The sequence below is a fragment of the Balaenoptera acutorostrata genome, chromosome 15, assembly GCF_949987535.1.
Source record: "Balaenoptera acutorostrata chromosome 15, mBalAcu1.1, whole genome shotgun sequence".
Taxonomy (NCBI): domain Eukaryota; kingdom Metazoa; phylum Chordata; class Mammalia; order Artiodactyla; family Balaenopteridae; genus Balaenoptera; species Balaenoptera acutorostrata.
This window is the reverse complement of record NC_080078.1, coordinates 73813271-73838811: the sequence shown is the minus strand read 5'-3', so window position 1 is coordinate 73838811 and position 25541 is coordinate 73813271. Positions and strand designations below refer to the sequence as shown.

Here is a 25541-nt window from a genome sequence, read left to right as displayed (position 1 = left end):
TTGACTAAAATCAATAACAACTAGCAGCATTTGTTCTGAACTTCTAAATCTGCTGCCTGACATTTTTACTGAATTATCTTAGCTGTAGTTCCCAACAGCCTAGGCCACAGAGGAAACACGAAGGGCTTTGGCTTCATCCCAGCTCTGCTACTGTATTAGTCAGCTATTGCAGTAATAACCCCCAAACCTGATGGTTTAGGACAGCAAATGCTCACAGATAGCTGCAGCTCTGCAGATATGGGCTGGCCTCAGCTGGTGAGCTCTGCTCCAGGCAGTGGGCCAGCTGTCCTTGGTTCGAGGCCACAAGCTGGGCTCAAGTCTGTCCTGCTTTCATTCTAAGGTCCAGATGAAAAGGGCAGCAACTACCTGGGGCCTGCTTTTCTCGTGATGAACACTAAGGCACCCACTTGGCACGTTTAAAGCCTCTACTCCCATCACATCCTTCCACTAACAGTCTGCTGGCCCAAGCTGGTCACATGGACAGTACCCTGATGGGGCAGGGAATAAACTCCACCCACAGTGGGAGGTGCTGCAAAGTCACATGGCAAGTGTTGTGGATGTATAACCCTATTAGGGAATCCAAAAATCCAATCTACCCCTTGTACCTTGGGTGCTAACTCTCTGAGCCTCTGTTTCCTCATCAGTGAGACATAAAAAGCTATGCTTTGCAGACTTAGAAATAATTTATGTGAATTTCCTAGTACCTGGTTAGTACTCAAAGGATGGCAGCTATGATTACTATCAGCTCCATTTAGAGATGAGAAAACTAAGGGTTTTAGGCAATGTGGGCCCAGGTTGCTAGGGAAGGACCAAACAGGTCTTTGGAGATAACGTTGGAATGGCCCGGGCAGATGATTCTGTGACTTTGGCAGTGAGCAGCCCATGAGCTGAAGGAGATATGACCTTCAGCAGCCCTTACCGTCCTCCCCAACAGGCATCCTTCTGTGAATGTTGGAGAGACCTTCTTAGCAGTGTAAACATTGCGGGCGCCCATTACCGCAGTCCTGGCGGTGGTGGTGTCCGTCTTCCCAACTAGACTGAACTCAGCCCCACACCCTGTCCATCTCTGCAACCCTCCACGGCACCTGGTAGAAGGCTCAGCAGCTGACGGATTCTGAGTAAACGTACGCACGTTGACTCTTTTCCACACCCGAGCTGCTCTCCGTGACATTCCGAGACAGAAAGGGACCAGGGAAAGGACACTTAACTCTAGCTCACTTGTTGTGGGATCCTGACCAAACCAGACACATGCCCATCCCAGGCCTCAGTTTCTGCACATGTGGAACGGGCAGGTGGGGCCTGTGGAGTCTTTGAGTCTATGGTTCTCTCCAGCAGTCGACCTGGGCCTCTTCCCATTCAGTGCTTCCTTATGTCAGAGGCTGCTGGCTGTCCACCAGGATCTGTTCTCTCCTTCCTTAGCAATAGGCTGCCCAATCACAGACTACATTTCTCAGCCTCCTTTGCAGCTGGGTGAAGCCTGGTAATTCTCACCCATGGACCAAGCGTGGAAGTCACATGACCCTCTTCAACAGCTGGGCCTTAAAGTACTGGACATGTGCTCTAACATCCTGTCTGTCCTTTCCTATCAGATAAAACCTGGCCGTGGGAATTCCCTGGCAGTCCAGTGGTTAGGACTCGGAGCTTCACTGCCCCGGGCCCGGGTTTGATCCCTGGTTGGGGAACTAAGATTCCTCAAGCCATGCGGTGCAGCCAAAAAACAAACAAAAGACCTGGCCTCCCCAGATCCAGCCTTGGGCCCCCCAAGCAGCCATCAGTCATCTCTTCCTTCTCACCAGAAGTGAAATGGTCAAAACATTGGTGCGAGTCAGACTCACTGAGTCTCAGCGTCGTACCTCCACCCCTCTGGCCCCAAACTCTGGAAACGAGAACTAGATGGACAACACAGGTTTAGAAATGAAAAGCAGCTGCTCCTCCTCGATGCTTTTTATTGGGGGCTTTCAGTGATTTCTAAGCATGGGCGGCAGTGACACCCAGACCCTCTCCCAACATGCAAAAGGCACAGGGAAGTGAGACGCCACAAGGACCGGCAGCGTGGATGCAGAAACCCCCCTGCATGGCATGGTAGGGCGTGGGGGGAGCCCCGAGAGTGAAGGGGAAGGCAGACGTTAACAGAGATGGCTTTGGCAGAGGCCGGAGGAGGGACCTGAAGGCCATCCACCTCCAGACCCACCCCTGCACTCCGGCCAGGGCTGAACTTCCGAGAGAAGATCAATGTGGCTTTTACTGAAAGTCCACCTCACATGGTGGGAAAACTCAACTCCTGGTGGGAAGAGGAGGATGGACACTGCCTTCAGGGACTTCGGGTAAAGCGCCAGACCAAGCACACTGGCCAGATCAAGAGGGGAATGGGAGGGTGTGCTCATGGCCTGTGGCTGGAAGTCACTGCCTTGGCTCGGCCAGTGCTGTCTCAGTTCACTTCCAGGAGAAGAATGAAGCCCCTTCCAGTCTTCAGGGGCCTCCCGTGGGGTCTCCAGGTCTCCAGCCCCACCCGGAGGTAGCGCTTAGAAGAGTCAAGTCTTGATATTGGCTTTGTCCTGTGGAAGAGTTCCCGGGGCAAGAGGGAAGGGGAGGCGAGGGGTCAGGCCCTCCGAGCCCCCAGCACCTCCCAGGATCTGGGCCCTGGTGAATGAAATGGCCTGGGACTCACCTCAGATCCTAACCAGTCCCCACAGTTCCATCTTGAGACCTTGAATCAAAAAAAAAAGGTATTCGTGTTTTTGTTTCTCTCTCTCTCTCTCCCACTCACTCTTTCTCTCCTTTGGTAGAACCGTGGCCTCAACTCACGGCATTGGCAACATCTACTCCTAAACTATGGAATGTTTTCACACTGATGATAGAATTACTCCGAACAAGGGGTGGGAGGGGCTGTCCAAGTGTTCACGAGACGGTGCGTTACTGAGAGCTCATTGGGAATCACACAGGACAGAGACACCAACAGTCAGACACCAAGCCCGGGGCCTGGCTTTAGATGTATTTTTTCTTGAGGTACCAGTAGGCAAAGTAGCCCATCCCACCCAGGGAGCCCATGAGGAAGGACGCCCCAAAGAAAGATGGGGGTTTCCGCTTGACCAGCCGGAACGCATTGGGAATGACTGCTGACAGCAGAGTGGTGTGGATGTCGCCCAGAACTTTCCGGAAGGCAAAGCGTTTCTGGACCCTCTCAAAGAAGGACTGCAGGTTGGGCCGGCTGCCATCTTCCCAGTATTTCTTGGACAGTCCCAGGAATTTGAGGCGGTGCAGGGTGGCTCCCAGGAGGACATCAGCAAGGGTGAAGGCACAGCCGCAGAGCCACAGCTCACATTTCTGCCCTAGAATGGAAGTGACAGGAGATGGGGGAGGGGAGGGGTCAGCTCTTCTTCCCCCATACACTCCCTCCTCTCTCAGTGACGCCTCTGGCTTCTGTCTGCCTGCCATAGTGTTTCCCCAAGGTCACCCACTCTTGTACTTCTCTCATGATTTTTGCCAGATGCATATACTAGCTCTATTATTTGTTTTCTTTAAATCAACTGACTTATTAAATGCAAATATATGTATTTAAACTCTGGATTCATATATCCCACTGCCCATTTTCCAGCTCTACTTGCGTGTCCACTGTGCATTTTAAACGTGACATGTCCAAAACTGAATTCCTGATCGTCACCCCCAAACCCACCACATTCATCCCCATGTCAGTAACAGCACCTCCATCCTTCCAGCCACTCAGGCCAAAAGCCTCAGGCCATGTTGAATTCTTCTCTTTCTTTCACACCCCACATACACTTTGTTAGCAGTTCCCATCAACTTTATTTTCAAAATACATCCAAAGTTTGATGTTACCTCCCATGTTACCATCCTGGTCCTAACGACCATTATCGTTTGCCTTTGACTCCCTAGAATCTATTCTCAGCACAGCAGAGAGAGGAATCCTGTTAAATCTTAAGTCAGATTATGTCCTTCTCTCTGATCAAAGCCCTCTAATGACCCCCTGTCGTAGTCAGAGTAAAAGCTGAAGCCCTCCTAATGGTCTAAAGGTCCTACGTGATCTGGCCCCCAGGTACCTTTCAGACCTAGGAGTCTACATTTTCCCCCTTGACTAACTCTTTTTTTTTTTTTTTTTTTTTTTTTGGCCGCACCATGCGGCATGCGGGATCTTAGTTCCCCAACCAGGGATTGAACCCAGGGCCACGGCAGTGAAAGTGCCGAGTCCTAACCACTGGACCGCCAGGGAAGTCCCCTCCCTTGACTCACCCTTCTTCAACGACACTGGCCTCCTTGCAGTTCCTCATTCCAGGCACGTTCCCACCCCAGGGCCTTTGCACTTGCTGTTCCCTCTGCCTGGAACACTCTTCCCCCACAGAGCTACAGGGCTTTCTCCTCCACCGCTTTCAGGTCTTGGCTCAGTGCCGTCTTCTGACCACTGACCACCCAGTTAAAATTGAAACCCTAATCCCAGCAGTCACCGTCCTCCTCCCCTGCTCTGTTTTCTTCCATAAAACTCTTCCCCAGTGTTCCACCATATACTGTACGTGCTCATTTTGTTTATTGCCTGTCACCCTCTACCAGAATGGAAGCTCCATGAGGGCAGGAATTTGGGTCTGTCTTGTTCACAGCTGTATCCCCTGCACCTAGAACAGTGCCTGGCTCACTAAATCTTTACTTAATGAGTGATGAATGAGAAAAGAAACTGTATCACTAAGAGTATCATTTGCCGTAACCTATGTGCAATGGTAAAAGTACATTTAACAAAAAACAAAACAACCGCTATTAAATTCCAGCTGGATACTACTGCCCGCCCAAAATCCCTGAGCCCAAGACTTGTTTTGTTTATTTGTTTGAAGAAAAGGGCAGGTATTAATACATAACCCCTTTATAGGAATTAAATACTAGCATCATACTAACACTCTTTAATACAATCAAAAGAATTAAAAAGAATAATTCTCATCATGTGGTTTTATATTATTTCTCGCCATGGTCACGTGACATCTAAAATTAGCCTGTGTACTTAGGAAACACTAGACTTGAAATTCTGGAGCCCCTTTGGTCTCCTTCATCACTGCTTTGCTCAAAAACCTGAAATTCTCCCCACTGACTACACATTAATGTCCAGATTCCTCTGCGTGGCTTTTAAGCCCTTTCAGTAGTTGGACGAGCTCCAATGTATTGGGTTGGCCAAAAAGTTCGTTTGCTTTTTTCTAGAACATCTTACGAAAAACCCAAACTTTTTGGCCAACCCAATACTTCTCTGATCTTCACTTCTCACAAATTGCCCACTTGCCCTCTGTTCCCCTCAAGCAAGCCATGCCCATTTCGGCCTCTCGGCCATTGCCCCTGCTGCACCCCATGCCTGGAATGCTCTCCCCTTCCTCTCCCCTTCCGGTGAGGTCTGCTTTCTTGGGAAGCTTGCTTCTGCCCTTTTGTAGAGGTGTTCCTTTCAGCTCAGAAATTCCATGAATCTAATACCCTTCACCCTCACAGCCTGAGCCTCCCCCTTTCACTCTGTGTCCTCATGTTCATTCATTCATCCAACAAATGTTTATCTGGTAGTATGTGCTGGGCATGAAGACATGACAAGACACAAATGTCTTCCCTCCAGAGGCTCACGGTCTCACGGGAGGAGGAGCTAAAGTGTAATGAAGGCTCTGATCAGAAGTTTGTTCTTGAATATGGAATCTTCCAGATGCCTGTTAGACTTCTGGGGGAGATGATGTGTCTGCAGTTAGAGGCACAGGTGCACAGCATCATCAAGGGCGTGAGTGGAGACAGAGCTGAGAACAGAACCAAGGACTGAGCTTCGGGGCCTCAAGATTTAGATATTGGGCAACAAGAAGCAACCAGCGAAGGAGCATGAGAAGGAGTAGCCGGTGAGGTGGGAGACGACCCAGGAGAGTGTGGTGTCCCAGAAGCCAAGATAAGAAGGTGTTCCAAGGACAGAGTGCTCAGCTGGCTTCAGGTGCTGCCGGGAAGTCACAGAAAAGGAGGCTGAGAATTGGCGATTGCATTTGGCGACTGGTGACCTTGACAAGAACAGTGGGAGTAGATGCTGACGATGAAAGCCTGGTTGGGAGGGAGTCCAAGAAAGAAAGGGAGGAGAGGAATCAGAGACGGTGAGCAAAGGTCACCCTTTCAAGGAGTTTTGCTGTCGTGGGAAGGATATGCCGATAATGTGAGACGGGTCAAGAGTGTTTTGGGGGACGTCCCTGGTGGTGCAGTGGTTAAGAATACACCTGCCAATGCAGGGGACGCGCATTCGAGCCCTGGTCCGGGGAGATCCCACATGCTGCGGAGCAGCTAAGCCCGTGTGCCACAACTACTGAACCTGCGCTCTAGAGCCCAGGAGCCACAACTACTGAAGCCCACGCGCCTAGAGCCCGTGCTCCACAACAAGAGAAGCCACTGCAATGAGAAGCCCACGCACCGCAACGAAGAGTAGCCCCCACTTGCCGCAACTAGGGAAAGCCTGCGTGCAGCAACGAAGACACAATGGAGCCAAAAATTAAAAGATAAATAAATTAATTAATTTTTTTTAAAAAAGAGTGTCTTTGTAAGTTGGGAAGAAAAAAACAGCACGTTGATGGGAATGATCGAGCCGAGAGGAGGTGATGCTACAGGAGAGAGTGGAGAGAATTACTGATGTGGTGTCCTTGAAGGGATGAGCGTGGGTGGCATCAAGTACACAAGGGAAGGGACTAGGCTTAGCTAGTTCAAGAACAGTTCATCCTTGGTAACAAGAGGGAGTACAGGGCACCATCTTTCAACAAATCTGTTTGAAAGTTGCTGTCAAATGTAAGACATCTACCTGAGAGAGTACTTCATCATACATATGTATGTATCTCCACTGACACGTAGGTCCCTTTCAATGGGTACATTTTTATTTGGGTCTGTGTGTGGACCTATGTGTCTGCATCCTGCATAGTGTGTATGTTTACCCACATGAATGCCTGCTCAAATCCATGAAGCTGGTTGTGTATTAGCATGCAGACATCTGCATACATGGGCATCTGTGTCCATGCAGTGGGGGGATTACCACATGCATAAGTGAAGTGTATGCCCACGTGCACTTGGTGTTTGCCTGCAGACAGATGTTCATGAGTGTGTAAGTGTGCATCGCTATTTAAGTATGTCCATTCCTGTGTTTCTGTTTGTAGGCAAATACTGCTAGCCATGACTACATAATGTCCGTGGGCACGGGTAGCTAGCTATCTGGCATGTCACCAGAAGGTCTTCGGTTTCCCCCGCTCCTGCAGCTGTGGGTTCCCTTTGCCAAGTCGCAGCCCTGGATGAACCCTGTCTTGTGCCTTCTCCAAGTCTGCCAGCTGAGTGTGCTGGAGACAGTTACCCTTACCAGTTACACTTTAAATCCTGACCACAAAGCCCGGGAGGGCCGGCAGCCCTGCCCGGGTCCTATAGCAGTCCTGTAGCAGCTCTGGGGGGATGCTCGCTTCACCGCCCCCTGCAGAGACGACACATATCTTTCATCTTCTTTCCTCACACCCGGTGGCTTTCTCCGCTGATGACGTCACCTCATGCTTCATTCAGAAAACAGGAACCTTCAGACATGAAAGCCCTTACCCCCCACCATGAAACCCACAACGCCAGGCCCCTGCATTTACCACCTGCTGACACAAGGGAGGGTGTGAGCCACCTGCGCTCAAGGTCAGGCCCTCCGTGGTCCTCTGCACCCACCCAACGCTGCATATCCTCCCTTTCCCTTTCTAGAGCCTCTCTCCTCCCCTCCCCACGCTGCTCTGCGCCCCCCAGGAGGCCAACTTGATGGATACACTGATGGGACTCCGTGCCCTCTGGCTCCAGGGGTGTTTGGCCAATGGGGAGCAGAGGTGGGAGATAGGATGGTGGGCGAGGGTGAGGTCAGTCTTACTTCCCTCAGTTTTTTCTCTGCAGGTTGCCACAGGCTGGCTGTGTTGGTTTGTTTATTTGTTTGTTTTTGGCCACACCAGGCAGCAGGCGGGATCTTAGTTCCCCGACCAGGGATCGAACCCAGAAAGTCACAGCTCCTGTCAGGTGGCCCTCTTTGTCCTGGTTCCTGAAACTGCTCCCATCGCTCACAACCCCAGGTCCAGGTACTGCACTTTTCCTTGTGGTTTCCCTGTGTCCCGCCCACACATTTGTAAACAGTCCCTTTACGAAGGCCTCTTTGATTTATCCAATTTGAGGGTGCCCTGTGTGTCCCCTGGGGACCCTGCCTGAAGCACACCCTCTCCATCCTCATTGGTCCTGCATCACTGATTTCTCCTTTCCACTGAGGCATTTCTACCAGCCTGAAAACACACTCTCGTATCTCCTATCTTGAAAACATTCCTCCCTTCGCCCCACAGCCTTCTTCAGGCACCACCCCATTTCTCTATTCCCTCTACAGCTAAACTTCTGAAAAGGGTTGTCTGCACTAGCCATCTTCACGCCTCACCTCCCATTCACTCTTCAGCCATTGCCCTCACATTCCAGTGAAACTGCTCTTGGCAAGGTCACCACCAACAGCCATGGGACAAAACCCAAGGGACGCTTTCCTATCCTTGGTTTATTCAGCCTCTCAGCTGCATTTGACACTGTTCTCCCTCCTTAAAACACAATCCTTTCTGGGTTCTATGACACAAGAGTCCTCACACCTCACTGGCCACTGTGTCTCATCAGCTTTGCCAGCTCCTCTGCCTTTACCCTTCTCTCAATGAGGGGGACCCTCAGGGCAGATGTGGTAGTTTTAAAATACGAAACAGTGCTTGTCTTTCTCTGTGGAATCTAAAAAATAATATAAACACATGTATATGCAAAACAGAAACAGAGTCACAGATACAGAAAATAAACTAGTGAATATTACTCAGCCACTAAAAAGAATGAAATAATGCTATTTGCAGCAACATGGATGGACCTGGAGATTATCATACTAAGTGAAGTAAGTCAGAGAGAGAAAGACAAATATGATATGATATCGCTTATATGCGGAATCTAAAAAAAAAAATGATACAAATGAACTTATTTACAAAACAGAATCAGACTCACAGACTTAGAGACAGGGGAAGGGTTGGGGGGAGGGATAGATTGGGTGTTTGGGATTGACATGTATACACTGCTATATTTAAAATAAAATGCCTTTCCATAAAAAAAAAAAAAAAAAAAGAGAGAGAGAGGGAGAGAAAATAAACTAGTGGTTACCAAAGGAGAGAAGGAAGAGGGAGGGGCAAATTAGGGGTATGGGATTAAGAGATACAAACTACTATGTGTAACATAGATAAGCAGCAATGATATACTGTATAGCACAGGGAATTATGGCCATTATCTTGTAACGACTTTTGATGGAGTACAATCTGTAAAAATACTGAATTACTATGCTGTACACTTGAAACTAATATAATGTAGTAGGGAATTCCCTGGCAGTCCAGTGGTTAGGACTCCACACTTTCACTGCCCAGGGCCCGGTTCAACCTCTGGTCGGGGAAATAAGATCCCGCAAGCTGTGCAGCACAGCCATAAATAAATAAATAAATAAATAAATAAATAAATAAATAAATAAATAAAATAATATAAAGTTGTAAATCAACTATACTTCAATTTAAAAAAAAGGAAAAAATACGCTCACAGATTACTTGATACTTATCTCTTTGGTGGAACCCAATTTTTCTCCCCTTGAATATGGGCTGTATTTAATGCCTTGCTTCAAATGAATAGAATGTGGCAGAAGTGACAGAATGACTTCCAAGGGTAGGTCATAAAAGATAATGTGGCTTCCGCTGCTTCTGTCTCTCTGGGATCACTTGCTCAGGGGAAAGCCGGCTGCCGTGTCGTGAAGAAACTCAAGCAGCCCTAATAAGATGCCCATGTAGTGAGGAGCCAAGGTCTCCGGCCAACAGCAGTGGGGAACTGAGACCTCTAGTGAAGACCCACGTGAATGAGCCATCGTGGACCCTTCAGCTCAGAGTGTTGCAGCCCCAGCCAACGGCTTGACTCAGAGATGGGGGAAGGGTTGGGGGGAGGGATAGATGCATCATGCATCTATCCCTACATCATGCAACCCTGAATTAGAAACACTCAGCCAAGCTGCTCCGGAATTTCTGATTCACAGAAAACGTGTGATATGAAAAATGCTTTTTTTTTTTCTTTTTTTTTAAACTATGGCCCTCAGCTCAAATCTAGCCTGCTGCCTGTTTTTATTTATTTATTATTTATTTATTTTTGGCTGCGTTGGGTCTTCGTTGCTGCACGTGGGCTTTCTCTAGTTGCGGCAAGCCGGGGCTACTCTTCGGTGCCGTGCACAGGCTTCTCATTGGGGTGGCTTCTCTTGTGTGGAGCACAGGCTCTAGGCACGCGGGCTTCAGTAGTTGTGGCACGTCGGCTCAGTAGTTGTGGCTCGCGGGCTCTAGAGCGCAGGCTCAGTAGTCGTGGCGCACGGGCTTAGTTGCTCCGCGGCATGTGGGATCATCCTGGAGCAGGGCTTGAACCCATGTCCCCTGCATTGGCAGGCGGATTCTTAACCACTGCGCCACCAGGGAAGCCTGACAAATGCTTTTTTTGTTTGTTTAAGCCACTGAGTTTGGGAGCAGTTTGTTATAAGCAATAAATAACTAATAAGCAGGTCTTGATTCCTCTTTTCTGTCTCTCTCCACCGCCCTCTAGGTGACATCATCCAATTCTATGGCTTTAATCACCGTGTATATGCTGAAGACTTGCAAATCTCCATCTCCAAATTCTGACCTCTCCTTTGAAAGTCAGACTAGAATACTTAATGGCTTCTGTGACATCCCCTCTTGGGTCTTGTGAAAGCATCTCAAACTCACTGTGTCCCAAACTGAACTCTTGGGTCCCCCTTGCCCATATCAGGAAATGGTACCACTCAGTAGCTCAGACCAAAACCTCATGAGTCATCTTTGTTTCCTTTATCCCCTCTTACTCCACTCCCTCCAATACCCTCAACCTTTCAGCAAGTTCCTGCCCACTTTATCTCCAAAATATCTCTCAAGTCTTTCATGCCTCCCCATCTCTACTGCCACCACCTCAGTCCAAGCCACCACCATCTCATCTGGGCTTCTGTCTCCCTTGAAATCCATTTTCACAGCAACCAGAGTACTTTTAAAAGTAAAATCAGAATACCTCACCCCTGAGTAGACTGCAAAAATGGCCACAAATTCCTCCCATTCCTGCACGCTTGCCCCTTTGCAAAGGCTTTACTGCTTCTGCCATCAAGAGGCAGAGTCCAACCCTCTACCCTTTTAATCCTGGCTCTGCCATGTCACTTGCTTCAGCCAATGGGGCTTTCGTAAATGTGACTCAAGTAGAGGCTTAAAACATATTTGCACCTTGGGGCTTTGCTCTCTTGCTGCTCTCAGTATCCCTGTGACCACCATCATATGAAGAGCCTGGCTTAGCCTGCTGGATGATGGGCAACATGTGGTCCAGCTACTTCCATTGGCCCCTGAACACTCTTCTGTAATGGCCCCTCTCCAGCACCGTCTCTGATAGAAACGAGATAGTTCCTTCTTGAGGTATGTATTGTTTTTACTCATTTAGCCATACTCTGCTTTTTTCTAGAAAGGATTTATGGCAGCTGGCTTCAGCGTGCATGACAGTGTTCCTGTTTAGGACCTCAGGTATCTGTGTGTGCCATTTGCCTGAGGCCTCAGCTGTGAAATGCTGGAAGAACATTGGACGCGTTGAGAGGGAACCTGTTCTTTCTTACCCTAGCTATGCCATTTAAGAGCTGTGTGACCTTGAGCGAGTCACTTTATCTCTCTGAGCCTTAGTTTTCTCACCTGGAGAATGCACATGCCTTTAGCTGTCATATGTAATTAACTAGTATGTTCCAGGCACTGTGCTGAGTGCTTTTCATTTTTTAAAGAGTTCAACAAGATGGAGTTTAGGTTTTAAATTCTACTATTACCATCCTGTTTCACAGATGTTGAAACTGAGGCTCCAATAAGGAAAGGAACTTGCCCGAGTCACACAGTATAGGCAGCAAAGCTAGGCCCCAACTCATATCTGTCTCGCTCTAAACCCATCTTTTAGAAAACTGTGCTCCACAACCTTCCCACATACACAGACATCTCTGTGTGTGTGTGTGAAGCTATGAGTGTAGCAGTGCATGTTGAATGGGTTCCACAAATTTGCATTGTTGAGGAGACCAGACTAACAGGCCACCTAAAATAGAGCAAAATGGGAAGGTCCAGAATGAAATTTGAAGAAGGGTGGTGGCAAGGATGGTGTATAGATGAAAAAAGGAGCAGAGTGGTAAGGAGAGGGTACTCCAGGCTGGAAGAGCTGCAGGAGCTAAGGTGTGGAGGTGGAAATGTAGCTGGCATGCTCAGGGTCCAGAGAAGAGAGGCACTTGAGAACAGAAAGACTCAAGGTCAGAGAGTCTGGGTGAGCCTAGATGTCTGGCTCCTACAGCATGAAGAAGCCATAATACATCCTTCAGTCGGGGAAAGGGGAGGTGGTATAGTGGAGAGTGACCACCACCACCACTACCATCATCATCTTCAATAACCTTTATTAAATACCGTGTGCTAAGCGCTGATCTAAGCATTCTACATGTATTATTTCATGCAGTGTCTCAACATCCCTCTGAGGTCGGTCTTATTATTATCCCCACTTTATGGATGGGGAACTGAGGTCTAGGGAGGTGAAGCACCTGGCCCAGGGTCATTCAACTAGCAAGTGGCCAAGCTTGGACTTAAACCTAGGTCTTTCTGACGCCATGGCCCATGATCCTAACCACCTGGATGGTCCTCTAAGGTCTTTGGGGGCAAAGATGCTGGGACTGTCATGGACAGGGTAGGCTGGATGGGCTCCAGCACTCACCTACCCCAGGACTGGCACCCACCCTCGTTCTCAAGCTTCCTCTTCTCCAGCTCAGCCTCGATCTGGTCCAGCACCATGGCCAGCTCCCCCAGGATCTTCTTCAGGTAGCTCACATCATCGTGCTCCAGGATCTTGGCCTGGGGGCAGGACAGGCAGGAGCTAGAGGAGCTGAGTTGGCCTCAATAGAGCAAGGATGACCAGGGATGGAAGACTCTTGGCCCAAATCCCCTTCTGCAAACCCAGTCTCCTTATATCCCCTTAAGTGTATAGGATACCCCCACCGTTACAAAGCATCCTCATCTGGTGTTCACAATAGTCCTGTGAGCTTGACTGTCCTGGCCAGATCCCTTTCATGGGGCTGGTACTCTCATACACCAGCTGCTATGAGAGTTGGTTGACAGTGGCTCACAGCTGCCCTTTCTTCAGAGAATTGTTCTCAGCCAATGAGGAGTTTCCTGGAAATACTTGGGAAATAATGGGGTCAATGATTGGCTGATAAAAGTCTGTCCCTTTGTCTCAAGGTGGATCGACTTTGTGGCACCATTTATCCTCCAGAGCTCCCTGTGGGATCAGGTGAACTTAGCCCCTTCTTCATTCCTATCTCATCCTTACTGGGTTCTCCTTAGAGCGCTCCCTCAATACCTCGCTTACCCCAGAACCTCTGTCCAATGCTCTGCTCTTAGGGACACAACCTAAGACATTAGGAAAGTGAGGCTCCAGGGCAACAGTGACTTGCTCAAGGTCAAAGAGCCAGTAAATGACAGAGGAGACAGGATTGGGAAAGCAAGCCAGTGGTTTTCCCGTTTCATGTCATTAGCTGATTCTCTACTTAGAACCAGCTTCTCCCAGTTCTTCTTTTCCATGGAAAAGATGGTGGGAAAGGGGAATGAGCAGGCCTGGGGTCACTCACCATGAGCTTCTTCTGTTTAGAAAGGTAGGGATCAGAGAGCTGGGGCTCCTCTTCATGGTCCAATTTCATGAAGTCCATGGTGGCGTTGGCTAAATGTCCTGGGGAGAGAATAGGAAAGGTCCCGTTCTTCTGATACCTGGTGCTCTTCCTTTCCCTTCCCCCCAACAACTTGGAATAGGTCCCATTCAAACACTAGTCCAGGAAGTAACAATATCAACAGGCATAACTAGGAGACACTATGTCATTACAGGCTGGGACATAGGGATGGATGAGAAGCCATCCTGCCCTAGACCATAAAAGAGATACCTACGACATAGCATGATTAATCTCTAATGAAGAGTGAACAGAATGCTGTGGGACCTGCCGGGGGCCACAAGGTGTCAAGAAACCTCACTGAGGAGGATACTCTAGGGGATGAGTAGGAGTTTGCCGGAAATGAATATCACCCTAAATGTGGACAAGCTCGTGCTTCAGTGAACGTCTCCCTCACCCCTTTCTGTAGTGAAGAAACGGATTCAGAGAGGCTAGTAAATTCCACACTAGTAAACGACAAGCAGATTTTGAATCCGGATCTGTCCGATTCTCAGTCTAGTGCTCACTCACTGTAATCCACAGGGAAAAACTTGTTTTAAAAAAACTATAAGAGTCCCTGAAGATTCAGGGACATATTGACCGCCTTTCCTGGGAAATTGGCCTTTTAAAGATGCTGAAAAGGCCTGGGTGATGGAATGTGGGTCAATGATGGAACTCAAGGCAGCACCTTGAGAATTATACTTAATGGGAAAGACAAAGTGTCCTATAATCTGACATTAAAAGTCTAGCTGTAAGCTGTGGGTTTTACAAGAGGAGGTGGAAGTATTAAGTGGGAAAAGATCCTGAGGTCTGTTCCATGATTGGGGCAGGATTTCTCTGGAACTCTTAGCCAGTAAGTCTGGGACATGGTGGTCCAGGTGTGTGGTGGTGCCCAAACCTGGCCTGCCCTCTCCCCTGGATCCCAGCTCCACTTGGACATCTCTTGGGCTCCTCAAACTCATCCTGGACCAACCAGCCTCATCATCTTCTCTGTTCCACCTACTCCCTGTCTGCATTCTCCCCAAACTGCAGCACCCTTGCCCCATACTAAGCTAAGCCAGATGCCTGGGGGTTGTCCTCAACTCTGCCTTCTCCCTCCTCCCCAAACCAAATCTGTCCCAGGTCCTGTTGATTTTCCTATTTAATCTTTCTCATGTTTAACTTCTCCCTTTCATTCTTCTGACTCTCCTTTAGTTCAGACCCCCCAGTGATCTCTTGCCTGGATGATGTGACCCACCCCCTGTCACCTGCACTCTCTCTCCTCCAAGCCCTTCTCCCAACTTCTGCCAGAAAGATCTTCCTCAAACACACACTTGACCGTGCCACTCCCAGCTGAAAACCCACCTCTTGCTCCTCGCTGCCCTCAGATAATGTTCAAGCTCTTCAACTTGCCTTAAAAGACCCAGCAGGATCACCTCCTCTCCCCTTACCAACTCCATCTTCCATTAAGTTTCCCCACTGTCCCTGTCCCCAGATGGTAACATTTCAGCCACTCACTCCAGATGCTTAACACTCCCTGAATGTGCCAGATCATTCCAAACTCCTAGGCTGTTGCTCACACTGCTTCTTCCTGCAATAGCCTTCTCCAATATTCCTGAAAATCCCCTTCCAGGTCCAGCTTAAGATGACCTCTTCTATGAAGCCCTTCCTGATCCTCTAGGATGTCTGACCACTCAATGCCTTTGTCCTCCAGAGTACACTGTACAGATTTCCACCAGAGAATGCACATACACACACACTAATCAGAGCTGCCATTTCACGAATCCATTCACATCATAGTCTATGTGAAATGTACCCCCTGGACTTGTGCAGTGCACAACCTGTGTTACTGTACATGGAGATTTTGATGCTAATTTACTTATCTCTGGATGTATATGTCTCCCACTAGAACCTGAGTTTCTGGAGAGCAGTGGCTGTATCAGATTCATCTCTGTTCCCTTAAAATCCAATACAAGCCTGGCACAGAAGAGGAGCTTAGTGACTGTTGAATGAATGAATGAATGGAATGAGTGAATAAATGAGTGACTGCAATTGTTCAGCTTCTGCCCTCTGAGGTTTCACTAACCACCACCCCATCTCCTGGCCTGATACCAGTAAGCATATTCCCAGATCTTTCAGCTTTGGGGCTATATTAAGCCTCATTGATATTTTATGAGTTTGAAGGTCAAGTACAGCATCTTCTCTCTTGCCAGTCACCCAGGGCTGCCCATGTGGCTCTCTTTAGACCCCAGGAGGGCAGACTAGGCCAAGGAAAGACCTTGGACTAATTGGGTTGGGGGGTCACTGCAAGATGACTTCTGCATCCTGTGAGGTCCCCCCCCACCAGCTGGGCTGGAGCCTTGAGATCCTCTCTGCCCCCCAACTGCCTTCTAGGCACCTTCAAATGGCTCAGGACAGGATGGGGGAGCACCTCCAGCTTCCGAAGCACTTAGGGACTCCCTCCACTTAATCCAGGCCACCATCATTGCTCACCTAGATGACAGCCAGGACCCCCTAACAGCTCCACCCAGTCTTCTCTCGGTTGAACAATCTTTGTAAAATGCAGATCTGATCATGCCACTTTCCATCACTGTCTCTCCACTGCCCTTCGGATAAAATTCCAATTCTGCCAGCCCTACTCCCCAGACTTGTACCACGACTACACATGCCTACATTGGGCTACACTTCAACCACATTAAAGTCCTTCAGTTCCCGAAACACACCACGCCCTCCCCTCCCCCCAGACCTGAAAGGATTCTCCCTCTCCTTCCCTTTCCAACTCCTGGTCATCCTTGGATGTTGCTGCACTCCAGAAGCCTTTCACGACCCCGGAGGCTGGGATGGGCATCTTCTCTGGCCCCACTGCCTCTACATTCCCCTTATCATAACACTGATTGGTACCAGGTTAGAAAAATTTTGATCAATGTGGGGTTTTTTTTTTGTTTTTTTGTTTTTTTTTGCTACACTGCGTGGCACGCGGAATCTAAGTTCTCTGACCAGGGATCAAACCCATGCCCCCTGCAGTGGAAGCACAATGTCTTAACTACTGGACCGCCAGGGAAGTCCCCAAATCAGTTAATTTTGAATAGATTATACATGCATGCTTGTTTAAAAATTCAAACAATATTAAGGAAGGTACAGGGAAAAGTAAATCTCTCTCCTCTCAATCTGCAGTCCCTTAGTTCTGCTCTCCCAATCTTCTCATGCGTCCTTCCAGAAATACTCCTTGTGTTTGCAAGCAACTGTGTATCCATTCCACCCCCTTTTACATATACTAATGATAGCACACTAGATGCATTTTTTTGCCCTTCACTTTCTCCCTACTTACTAATATATCTTAGAGAGCATTCCACATGCCTGTTATTTTTTTAAACAGCTGCACAGTATTTCATTGTTTGTATGTACTAGAATTTATGTACCCAGTCCCCAAATCATGGTCAACTGGGTTATTTCCAGCCTCTTACTATTACCCCTTATGCTGCAATGCATATCCTTGTACATACTTCTTTGGCGCACACATCCAAGTGTCATTGCAGGACAGTCTCCAAAGTGTGGGCCTTTTAATATTCGATATAGAGGGCCAGACTGCCCTCCTGAGAGGTTGTTCAAATTTACTTAGTCCTGCATTGTAATTATCTGGTCATTTGTCTTTCTGCTTCTATGAAACTGTGACCCTGGGAGGGTAGAAGCTGTGACAGTCCCCTTCTGTCCCCAGCCCCCTGCCCAGGGCCTGGGTCATAGGAGACTTCATAAATGTTGTTAAATGTTGTTGACTCAATGGGGACAGGACAATATAAATATGTCCTGAATCTTGTTCAAGGGCACTCTAAAGAGACAAAATCAAGTGCCACAACTTGCCCCACCTTTGGACATGAGCCTCATTCCTTTGAGAGAGACGAAGTGACCATTTACCGAGCACCTATTATCTACTTGGAATCATCATGCTTCATCTGTGTACTGGACCCCATGGTGTCTGCATAGAGCCTGGACCAAAGTCTGTAAACAGTTGTTGATGGATGATCTGATTTAATCCAACACTTATATACTGAGTACTGAAAAAATGAAAGGATAAAGTAGGCTGTGGGCACAATCAGGCTGGCAGTTAGGACAGTATATGGGGATGCTTGAATCAGAAATCAGAGACCCGGGGCCTTGCAATATCTGGGCAGTCTTCCTTGGTGATGCCAGCCCTGATGTCACTCGGTGCCCTGGGCTGCCAACCCCAGGTGTCTGGGGCTGAGATGCCTGTAGGGAGGTGTCCCAGCTCCCATGGACAGGCAAGCCTCTAGGGGGACAGATAGCCCTATGGCCTCTGTATGGGATGGCAGGACAAGAGGAGGGGGCAGGAGAAGGGAATGAGAGAGAGAGACTGCCAGAGAGGGAGAGAGACATATTCAGCTCAAAACAGGGTGAGTGAGATGGAGAGCCAGAGAGACAGAGAGCGAGCCAGAGTAAGGGACAGAGAGCTGAACAGAGACAGAGACAGACAGAGGGATGGAGAGAGAGGCAGAGGCAGAGGGATATCCATGGGGAAGAGGAGAGAAGGAGGAAGAGGAGAGATAAAGGGAAGAACGTGAGTAAGAGATACAGGAATGGGAGGAAGAGGGAGGAGGTGGGCGAAGACCGGGTTACCCTGAGGGTTCTGTGCCCCGACCCCGACCGCGTGACTCACTGCGGATCTCGGCCGTGGCGTACTTGGGGATCATGGAGTCGGTGGTGAGTTCGGGGTGCAGGATGCAGCCGTGCGTGTAGGCGTCCATGGGCAGCGCGTCCAGCAGCTCGCGGTACTGCAGCACCCGCGCGTGCTGGGGGCTGCCCGCCTCGGGCATCAGCGCCACCACGTGCTCTGCGGGGCACGGCCGGGGGCTGGGCGGTGGCACGCAGGGCCCTGTGTCGGGCCTCCCGCCCCCCTGATTCAGAGAGGCCAGCCTCTGACACCCCATTCCCCAACCTCAGCATCCCGGAACCACAACATGTCCAGAAGTTTGGGGCCCATCCCCTTTCCTTGACTCTTGAGAGAAAGTCCCCACCAGGCTGACAGGGGACCCTAGTGATCCTGCCCGCCTACCTCTCCTCACTGGAGCCCTGCCGAGCTGTCCCCTGAGGGGCAACTCCTCACCTGCCCGGGCTTGTTGCCAGGTGGGTCTCTAGGCCTAGTGTTGCCAGACTTGGAGAGAAGCTGGAAACCGGGATGTTTGAAATTGAATTCTCCTTGGTTTTTAAATGTTGGCAACTAATTCATATTCTTTTAAAACAGTGCATGTCCGGGCCCTGATCTCTCAGCTGCATTTGCAGCCTCTGCCATGGGCACTGAGCTTCTGGACTTGAGCGAGGCCAGAGGGAGGGAAGCAGGGACGGAGGACATAGGGTTCTGTGGGGTTCTGGGGTGCCAGGCCCTGCTCATGTCTGCAAAGTTCTCGGGTATCCGGGCCCATGTCTGTGGGGTTCCAGAAGAGCCTGTGGCCCTGACTATGCTTACAGGGCTTCAGGGGGCTGGGTCCTGGCCGAGCCCTGGCATCCCTGGGAGATCTGGATCCTGTCTGTGGGGACTTAGAAGGGGGTCTGGGTCCCGTTCATGCCTGATGGGCTCCGGAGTGTCTGTGGCCGAGCCTGTGACTCCAGAGTTCCCGGGCAAGGAGGCTATAGCCCTAGCCGCTCCAAGGGGGGTGCCCGGGCCATGCCCTTTCCCTCAGTACCGGGGAGGGGGGTCAGATCTGTGGGGTCCCCGGGGATCTGTGGCCATGCTCTGCGGTTCCTGGGGGGCATCTGAACCCTGCCTGTAGCCCGTGGTTCCTTGTGGGGGAGACCAGGCCCGGGGGTGTTCCCCAGGCTTCCCAAGGTTCTGGGGCGCTGTCTGGGCCTGCGCGGCCGCCGTACCTCCCGTGAACGTGCGCTCCACGTAGTCGATGATCTGGTCGTAGTCGCTGATGATGTTCTCGCGATGGATGATGACGGGCACCTCCTCGCCCAGGTTGAGCCGCATGAACCAGGGCTCCTTGTGCTCGCTCTGCGGCAGGCTCACGTCCCGCTCCTCACATGCCAGGCCCTTCTCGGCGATCACCAGCCGCACCTGCAGGCGCCAGGGTCAGAGCGGGGAAGGCGGGCGGACACACGGGGACACTCTGCCCGGGGGGGGGGTGGGGCGTGCGGGGAGGGAGGTCAGAGGTCACACACTGGAGGGGACAGTGTTGCTTCCAGCCCACTCCTGGGCCCCTGGGGTACGGGATGGGGGATACATCCTTGGGGCCTGGTGGTGGGAGGAACACAGCTCTGCCCTGGGGACAAGGGGCAGAGCTGCCTGGTGGTCACCGGGCTGGGTGTCACTGCTGGACGTACCTGGGATAGGATATCTGGCTCTTCTGTGTGCGTTTGGGCGGATTCGTTACACTTTCTGGGCTTCATGGTTTTTTTATTTGCAGAATTGAAGTATTAATAGTAGTACCAACACAGTGTCTGGTATATAGATGGTGCTTAATTCATAATTCTCATTATCAGGATTGGACTCTCAGCCTGGCCTCCAAACGTGAATCTGGCCAGGAAATTTGCAGAAATTCTTATCATCACCAAGATCAGTAGCAAAATTTCTCAAATTATTTGAGAAACAAAGTGAAGTGAAAAATAATTTGCCAACATCAGCCTAGCCCTTTATTGTCCCCAGACACTTTCCCATCTGGCTGTTGGATGCTCACAATAGCCTTCCAGAGGAGGGCAGAGCAGAGACTATCTCCCGTTTTTGCTGATGAGAAAACAAAAGTCCAGAGAGGGCAACAAACTGACCCAAAGCCACACAGCCAATTTAGCAGTAGCTCTAAAACTAGAAGCAATGATTCCTGACTCTCAGACCAGTGCTCTCTGCCCTGGGGGCTCCTTCCAGGGAGGCCTGGGCCTGGCCCCTCCTGAGTCTTTCCCTAATCTCCAGGGGGTCCCAGACAAACATATGACGTGGTAGATGCTAACGGAGAGCCTCCTGACCCAGCCCAACAGTTCTGAGCTGGCAGATGGTTAATGCTCACCTAGCCCAACTATCCCCTGCCTGTGGACTGAGATTCAGAAGGTAGGCTAGACTTGTCTAAGGTCCCCCAGCAAAAGGAGGGCAAGCTCCACTCTTACATGCTCCTCCCTACTAATAGCTCCAGCCCAGGAGAAAGAGAGGGCTCCCCTGAGAGAGGCAAAGGCCTATTCCTGTTAAGCATCGATGACCCCTGTACATACCTAGGTGGTAGTTCCCATTCCCTTCCTGCCTGCCCTGGCATCCTCCTGGCAGGTTCCGCCCAGCCACCCAGCGTCTGGGTCAAGCTGGGATCTCTGAACGGATGGAAACAGAAACTAAATCAGGCCGTTGCCCTTGGTGGGTCCAGACGTTTGGCTTTCCATCCTGGCAGGGTATCTGCTCCCAGAGACCACTCCCTGGGCACTGCCCTTGAACTCCAGTGAGGGTGCCTGGTGGGGCTCCTGCCTGGGGAGGGGACTGTCTTTAGAGGAACAACAGTCCTGCTTGGAGCTGCCTCAGGGTCACACCAGCAAGCAGCCAAGGAGACTTTCTCCTTTAGCTGAGCTGCAGGCCAGAGCCATGTGCCACCCTGCAGGGGATGGAGGGGGGGCGGCGGGGGAGGAAGCCAGGCCCAGGGGGAGGGCATGCAGCCACCAAGGCCATCTGCCTTCTTTGCCTCCTGGAACTGCGCCAGACTTAGGTGGTCACCACTCAGTGTGACCAGACATCGGCTAACTCTGGGCAAACTATCCCCCCTGTGGGTGCCTGAAAGTCACCCACTGGTGCTTCATTGTCATGGCTAGGTACTGTGCCCCCTCACCCGGGCCCTTGTTTATGAGAAAACTGTGATGGGCTGGGTTGGCGTCTCTGTCCAGCCATTTAGTTACAGTGTGACTTTGTAAAAGACACTTAGAGTCTCTTGAGTCTTATTTATCTCAAATACTTTAAAAAAATTAATAAGCTTTATTTCTTACACCAGTTTTAAGCCTACAGATCCAAATGCCTTTTTTATGTAACATCTTATGGCTTACAAATGCGCCACTTTTCAACACTTATTTATTGAGCGCCTACTCTGTGCCAGGTCTTGTTCTAAGTGCTCAAGACTCAGCAGTGAACAAAATAAAGATCCCTGCCCTCAGGGAGCTGACATTCTGGTGGAGGCAGACAGATGAGAAGCAGTTAAAATGAGATGGTGTGTCAAAAGATAGTGAGTTCATCGGAAAAAAGAAAAAATAGAGCAAGGTAAGGGAAATTGGGAGTGCCAGGGCATCAGGGAGGCAAGTGGCAATTTTAAATAGGGTGACCCATCAGGGCAGGCCTCTCTGAGAAGGTGACATTTGAGCAAAGAACAAAAAGAGAGTAGTCCACACGGGGATCCAGGCAGAGGGACAGCCAGTGCAAAGGCCCTGAGGTGGAAGCATGTCTGACATGTTTGAAAAATGGTGAGGTGGCCATCCTGCTGGAGCAGGATGGATAGAGGTGACAAAAGGAGAGGAGGTCAGAAAGGGTCATGCACAGGGACATTTAATTGAGACTCCTAGACCCAGGGGTCTATGAATACATTCAGGGAGTCCTCAAACTAGGATGGGAAAATTACAGGTTTATTTTCAGTCATGTCAAGCTGACACTTAGCATTCTCTTCAATTATGAGTGTAGGCAACAAAGCATGGTGGTATTAGCAGTGCCTGTAATATTGTCACCACTAGGAATCAGATATTTTCATCACTTCACAGTTGCTGCAATTACATCCGTCACGACTTCAACATTACAGTAGTTATTAGTCCTGCCACTAGATCATGTGATACTATGGGTTAATACAGAAACACATATTATTATGTAACAAATTTGTTTTGAAAATATGCCAATAGCTTTACTTCAGTATGATTGGTTTTCCTTCTAATCTAATACTCCTATGTATTTGATGTTATTCAATTAAAAGTACTATTCTGAGAAAAGTCCATAGGCTTCCCCCGATTGATGAGTGGGTCCATGACCCAGGTAAGGTTAGATCCTGCAGTAGGGCCTGAGGCCATTATGAGGACTCCGGCTTTTTCCTGGAAGGACTTGTGAGCCACTGTAGGCTTCTGAGCAGAGGAGTAGTGAGATGTGCAGTTCTCGCCTGTGGACCTCCTGGGAGTGGGAGAGGGGGTGGTAAATGGTCAAGGGCAGCATGGACAGGGCTGGGGCGCCAGTGTCCAAGAGCTTGAAAAGTAAGGCCAGGGTGGTAGGTAGAGGTCATTTACTTCCCTTCTGCCATGTCTGGGAGGGCCCTCTGCATGCAGGCAAGGCCCTTTAGGACTGATGCGAAAGAAGGAAACGCATCTGCTAAGCCCATACTGTGTGCCAGACACTTAACACATGTCCCTGTCCTTTCAGTCCCCCAGGAATCGTACAGGGTCGGATGTAAATATCCCCTTTTCCAGATGAGGATGTTGAGGCACAGAGGAGGTGAAGTGACTTGTCCAAAGTCACACAGCCAGTAAGCACTCAAGATGAGACTGGAACCAGGACCATCTGACTGCAGAGCCCATGTGTTTTCCATCAGGCTACACTGCCTCTAGAACCCACCACAGGCCCCTGAGCAAGGGGAAGGCCCTGGCAGGAGAGGCAGGAGAATGCTAGGCTGCCTTGGTCAGAGGCTTGGTCGCAAATGGGATTGCAGTGGGTGGTCCCATCCCTGACTAAGGGGCCACCTTAGCCCTGAGCTCATGCTGAATAAGGAATATTCAGGAGGCTCCCTCAGGAAATGGTGATGGGAGGGGCCACCCTCCTACCTCCTGGTCAGTGGGGCCTCGCTCCTGAGGTTCTGGGGAGGAGGAGATCCTGGCGTCTGGAGGTCAGTCTGATTCATTCCCAAACCCCCCAGCAACTTGTATAGAGCCTGACATGCAGTAGGTGTTCAGCATGGATGTACAGAAGAGTCCCAGCATGACCTTGGTTAACTCCAACCCCTCCTTTACCTAGCACTTTAGTGATATCATAACACCCGTTATTAACAGAGCCTTGACACCATGCCAGGCACTGCAATCAGCACTTTTTGTGCATCATCTCATTTCACCATCACAATAGCCTTCTGAAGAAGGTACTGCCATTAGCTCCATTTTACAGATTATAAAACTGAGACTTTAGGGAAGCAAAGTGACCGGCCAAAAACTCCATGGTGAATTATTGGAGAAGATGGCTGTCCTGCTGGGGACTTTCTGGCCTCATAGTCTGTACTTTAAACTAGGAACTACTCAGAGGGGGATCAGTGGACCAGCTTCATCACCATCACCTGGTAGCCTGTTAGAATGCAGCATCTTTGGCCCTACTCCAGATCTGCTGAATCAAAATCTCTGGGGTGGGACCCAGCATTCTGTACTTGAACCAGTAATGTATGCTCAAGTTTGACTAGTGCCAGTGTAGAACACTAAGCTATACCGCCTGTTCAACAACCCTCAGCAATCCTGAGAGGGGGTTGCAATTAGAAGAAGTAGCTATTATTGTTATTATTATCCCATTTTCCAGATGATGGAACTGAGCCTAGACCAAGAATCAAACCAAAGAGCCTGGTTCCAAGGCCATTTCTCTTTAAGGAATCTGTTTCTCCATCTGGAAAATGAGTGAATGGAACAAAAGGATCTTCCAGGGAGAAGAGAAGTCGAAGGGTCAGGCAATGGGTGACCCTTAGGCTCCAGCAGGACCGGCTGCTGGGACCTGGCCATGGTGCTGAATCCATACCCCACAGAGAGGACAGCCCAGGGTGAGAGACTGCGCTCCTAGAGGCCCCTGGTCTTACAGGTTCAGTGCTCGGACCTTACCCCCAGGAAGCGGGAACCCCGATAACTCAACACCAGGCTGCCTTCTCAACCGCCTTCTAGCTCCCCTGAGTCTGAGATGGGACCGTGTGGCCGTCTGTGCCTTTAAGAGCAAAAAGCACAGACCTTATGGGCCAGCTGAGCTGGTTTGAGGAGATGGGTTAACTCCTTCCTTCTCAGCTCAAGATTGGGGGTGGGGGTGGGGGGAGGGCTAGGGTCAGACCCTTCAAGCCCCAATCAGAAGGCCCCCAGCCAGGCAGAAGGGCAGAGGAGCTTTGACCCGCAGGCCTGTGGCATGGGGACAGCAGCGCGGGGGTGGGGGGGAGGGGGGGAGGGCCTGCGATGGGACTACTGGGGCCGGAGGCTGGGCCCCAGGAAGCGCCCCTCCCCCCTCCCCGCAGCAGCAGCCCCCTCCAACAGGCCGCCTTCCCAGCAGTGCCCATTCCCTTCCCCTTGCCTTTGTCTCTCTTCTCAGCTCTTCAACAGACCGGGTCTTTCTGGGAGGGAAAGAGGCAGAATGGATGTTCCTAGAATTAGGGACGGTGCTCCTGGGGCCCAAGACAGGGCCAGTCACCTCCCGGGAGGGCAGCCCAGCTTCCCCCATCCTCCGGGCCCGAAGCCCCCGGTTCTACCCTCCAGCCTCTCACCAGGTCTTCAGACACTTAAGCCCTCCCGGATCCCCTCCCCCAAGCCTCCTGGTGCATCGGTCGGGTTCCCCTGCTCCCTCGGGCTCTACCTTCTGCGAGCTGAACGACTGGGTCCAGTGGTACAGAACCAGGCTCTCCTTGGGCCAATGGGCGTGGCTGGCCGCCTCGGGTGCTTCGGGGGCCTCCACCGGCTTGGCCGCATCGCTCTCCAGCGCCGAGATGGGCCACCAGCTGCAGTTGGTGGGGGTCAGGTTATTGGGGGTCGCCATGACAGCCCGAAATCAGAGGGAAGAAAGGAGGCTCCGGCGGTGGCGGCTCTCTCTCGCCCAGCATCACATGGCCTC

The 25541-nt window shown here is 50.5% G+C and overlaps 2 protein-coding genes across 9 annotated transcripts in view; one reads left to right on the top strand and one right to left on the bottom strand.

Annotated features, from left to right (window-relative positions):
• Nucleotides 1-12517, top strand: part of FITM2 (fat storage inducing transmembrane protein 2) — a 22600-nt gene extending 10083 nt beyond the window's left edge. For both annotated transcript variants that reach the window (XM_057529355.1, XM_057529356.1), the window contains one exon: nt 10624-12517. In XM_057529355.1, coding sequence (XP_057385338.1) covers nt 10624-10767 — 144 coding nt within the window. In that variant the 3' untranslated portion in view covers nt 10768-12517. The remainder of the gene's footprint in view (nt 1-10623) is intronic.
• On the bottom strand, nt 2959-25541 carry GDAP1L1 (ganglioside induced differentiation associated protein 1 like 1). Of its 7 annotated transcripts, XM_057529353.1 has the most exons (7): nt 25287-25479; nt 25008-25047; nt 19640-19832; nt 18435-18608; nt 13712-13809; nt 12806-12938; nt 2959-3329 (listed from the first exon to the last, which is right to left on the bottom strand). In XM_057529353.1, the coding sequence occupies exons 1-7, from the start codon at nt 25397-25399 to the stop codon at nt 2986-2988; spliced, it is 1095 nt and encodes a 364-aa protein (XP_057385336.1). In that variant the 5' UTR covers nt 25400-25479; the 3' UTR covers nt 2959-2985. The 7 variants fall into 7 exon arrangements, with proteins under 7 accessions (XP_057385336.1, XP_028025081.1, XP_007193157.1 ...); XM_028169280.1 differs by lacking the exon at nt 25008-25047 and having other exon boundaries at nt 25287-25541; XM_007193095.1 differs by lacking the exon at nt 25008-25047 and having other exon boundaries at nt 12824-12938; nt 25287-25541.

Bases quoted from the DNA above. Each gene is read 5' to 3' on its own strand.
- GDAP1L1 (XM_028169280.1), bottom strand. From the start codon at position 25,466: ATGGCGACCCCCAATAACCTGACCCCCACCAACTGCAGCTGGTGGCCC. The intron at 13,810-18,434 runs GTGAGTCACGCG...TTCTCTCCCCAG, and splicing joins CGCCACGGCCGAGATCCGCA to GACATTTAGCCAACGCCACC. The intron at 12,939-13,711 runs GTGAGTGACCCC...TCCTGCCCCCAG, and splicing joins CTAAACAGAAGAAGCTCATG to GCCAAGATCCTGGAGCACGA.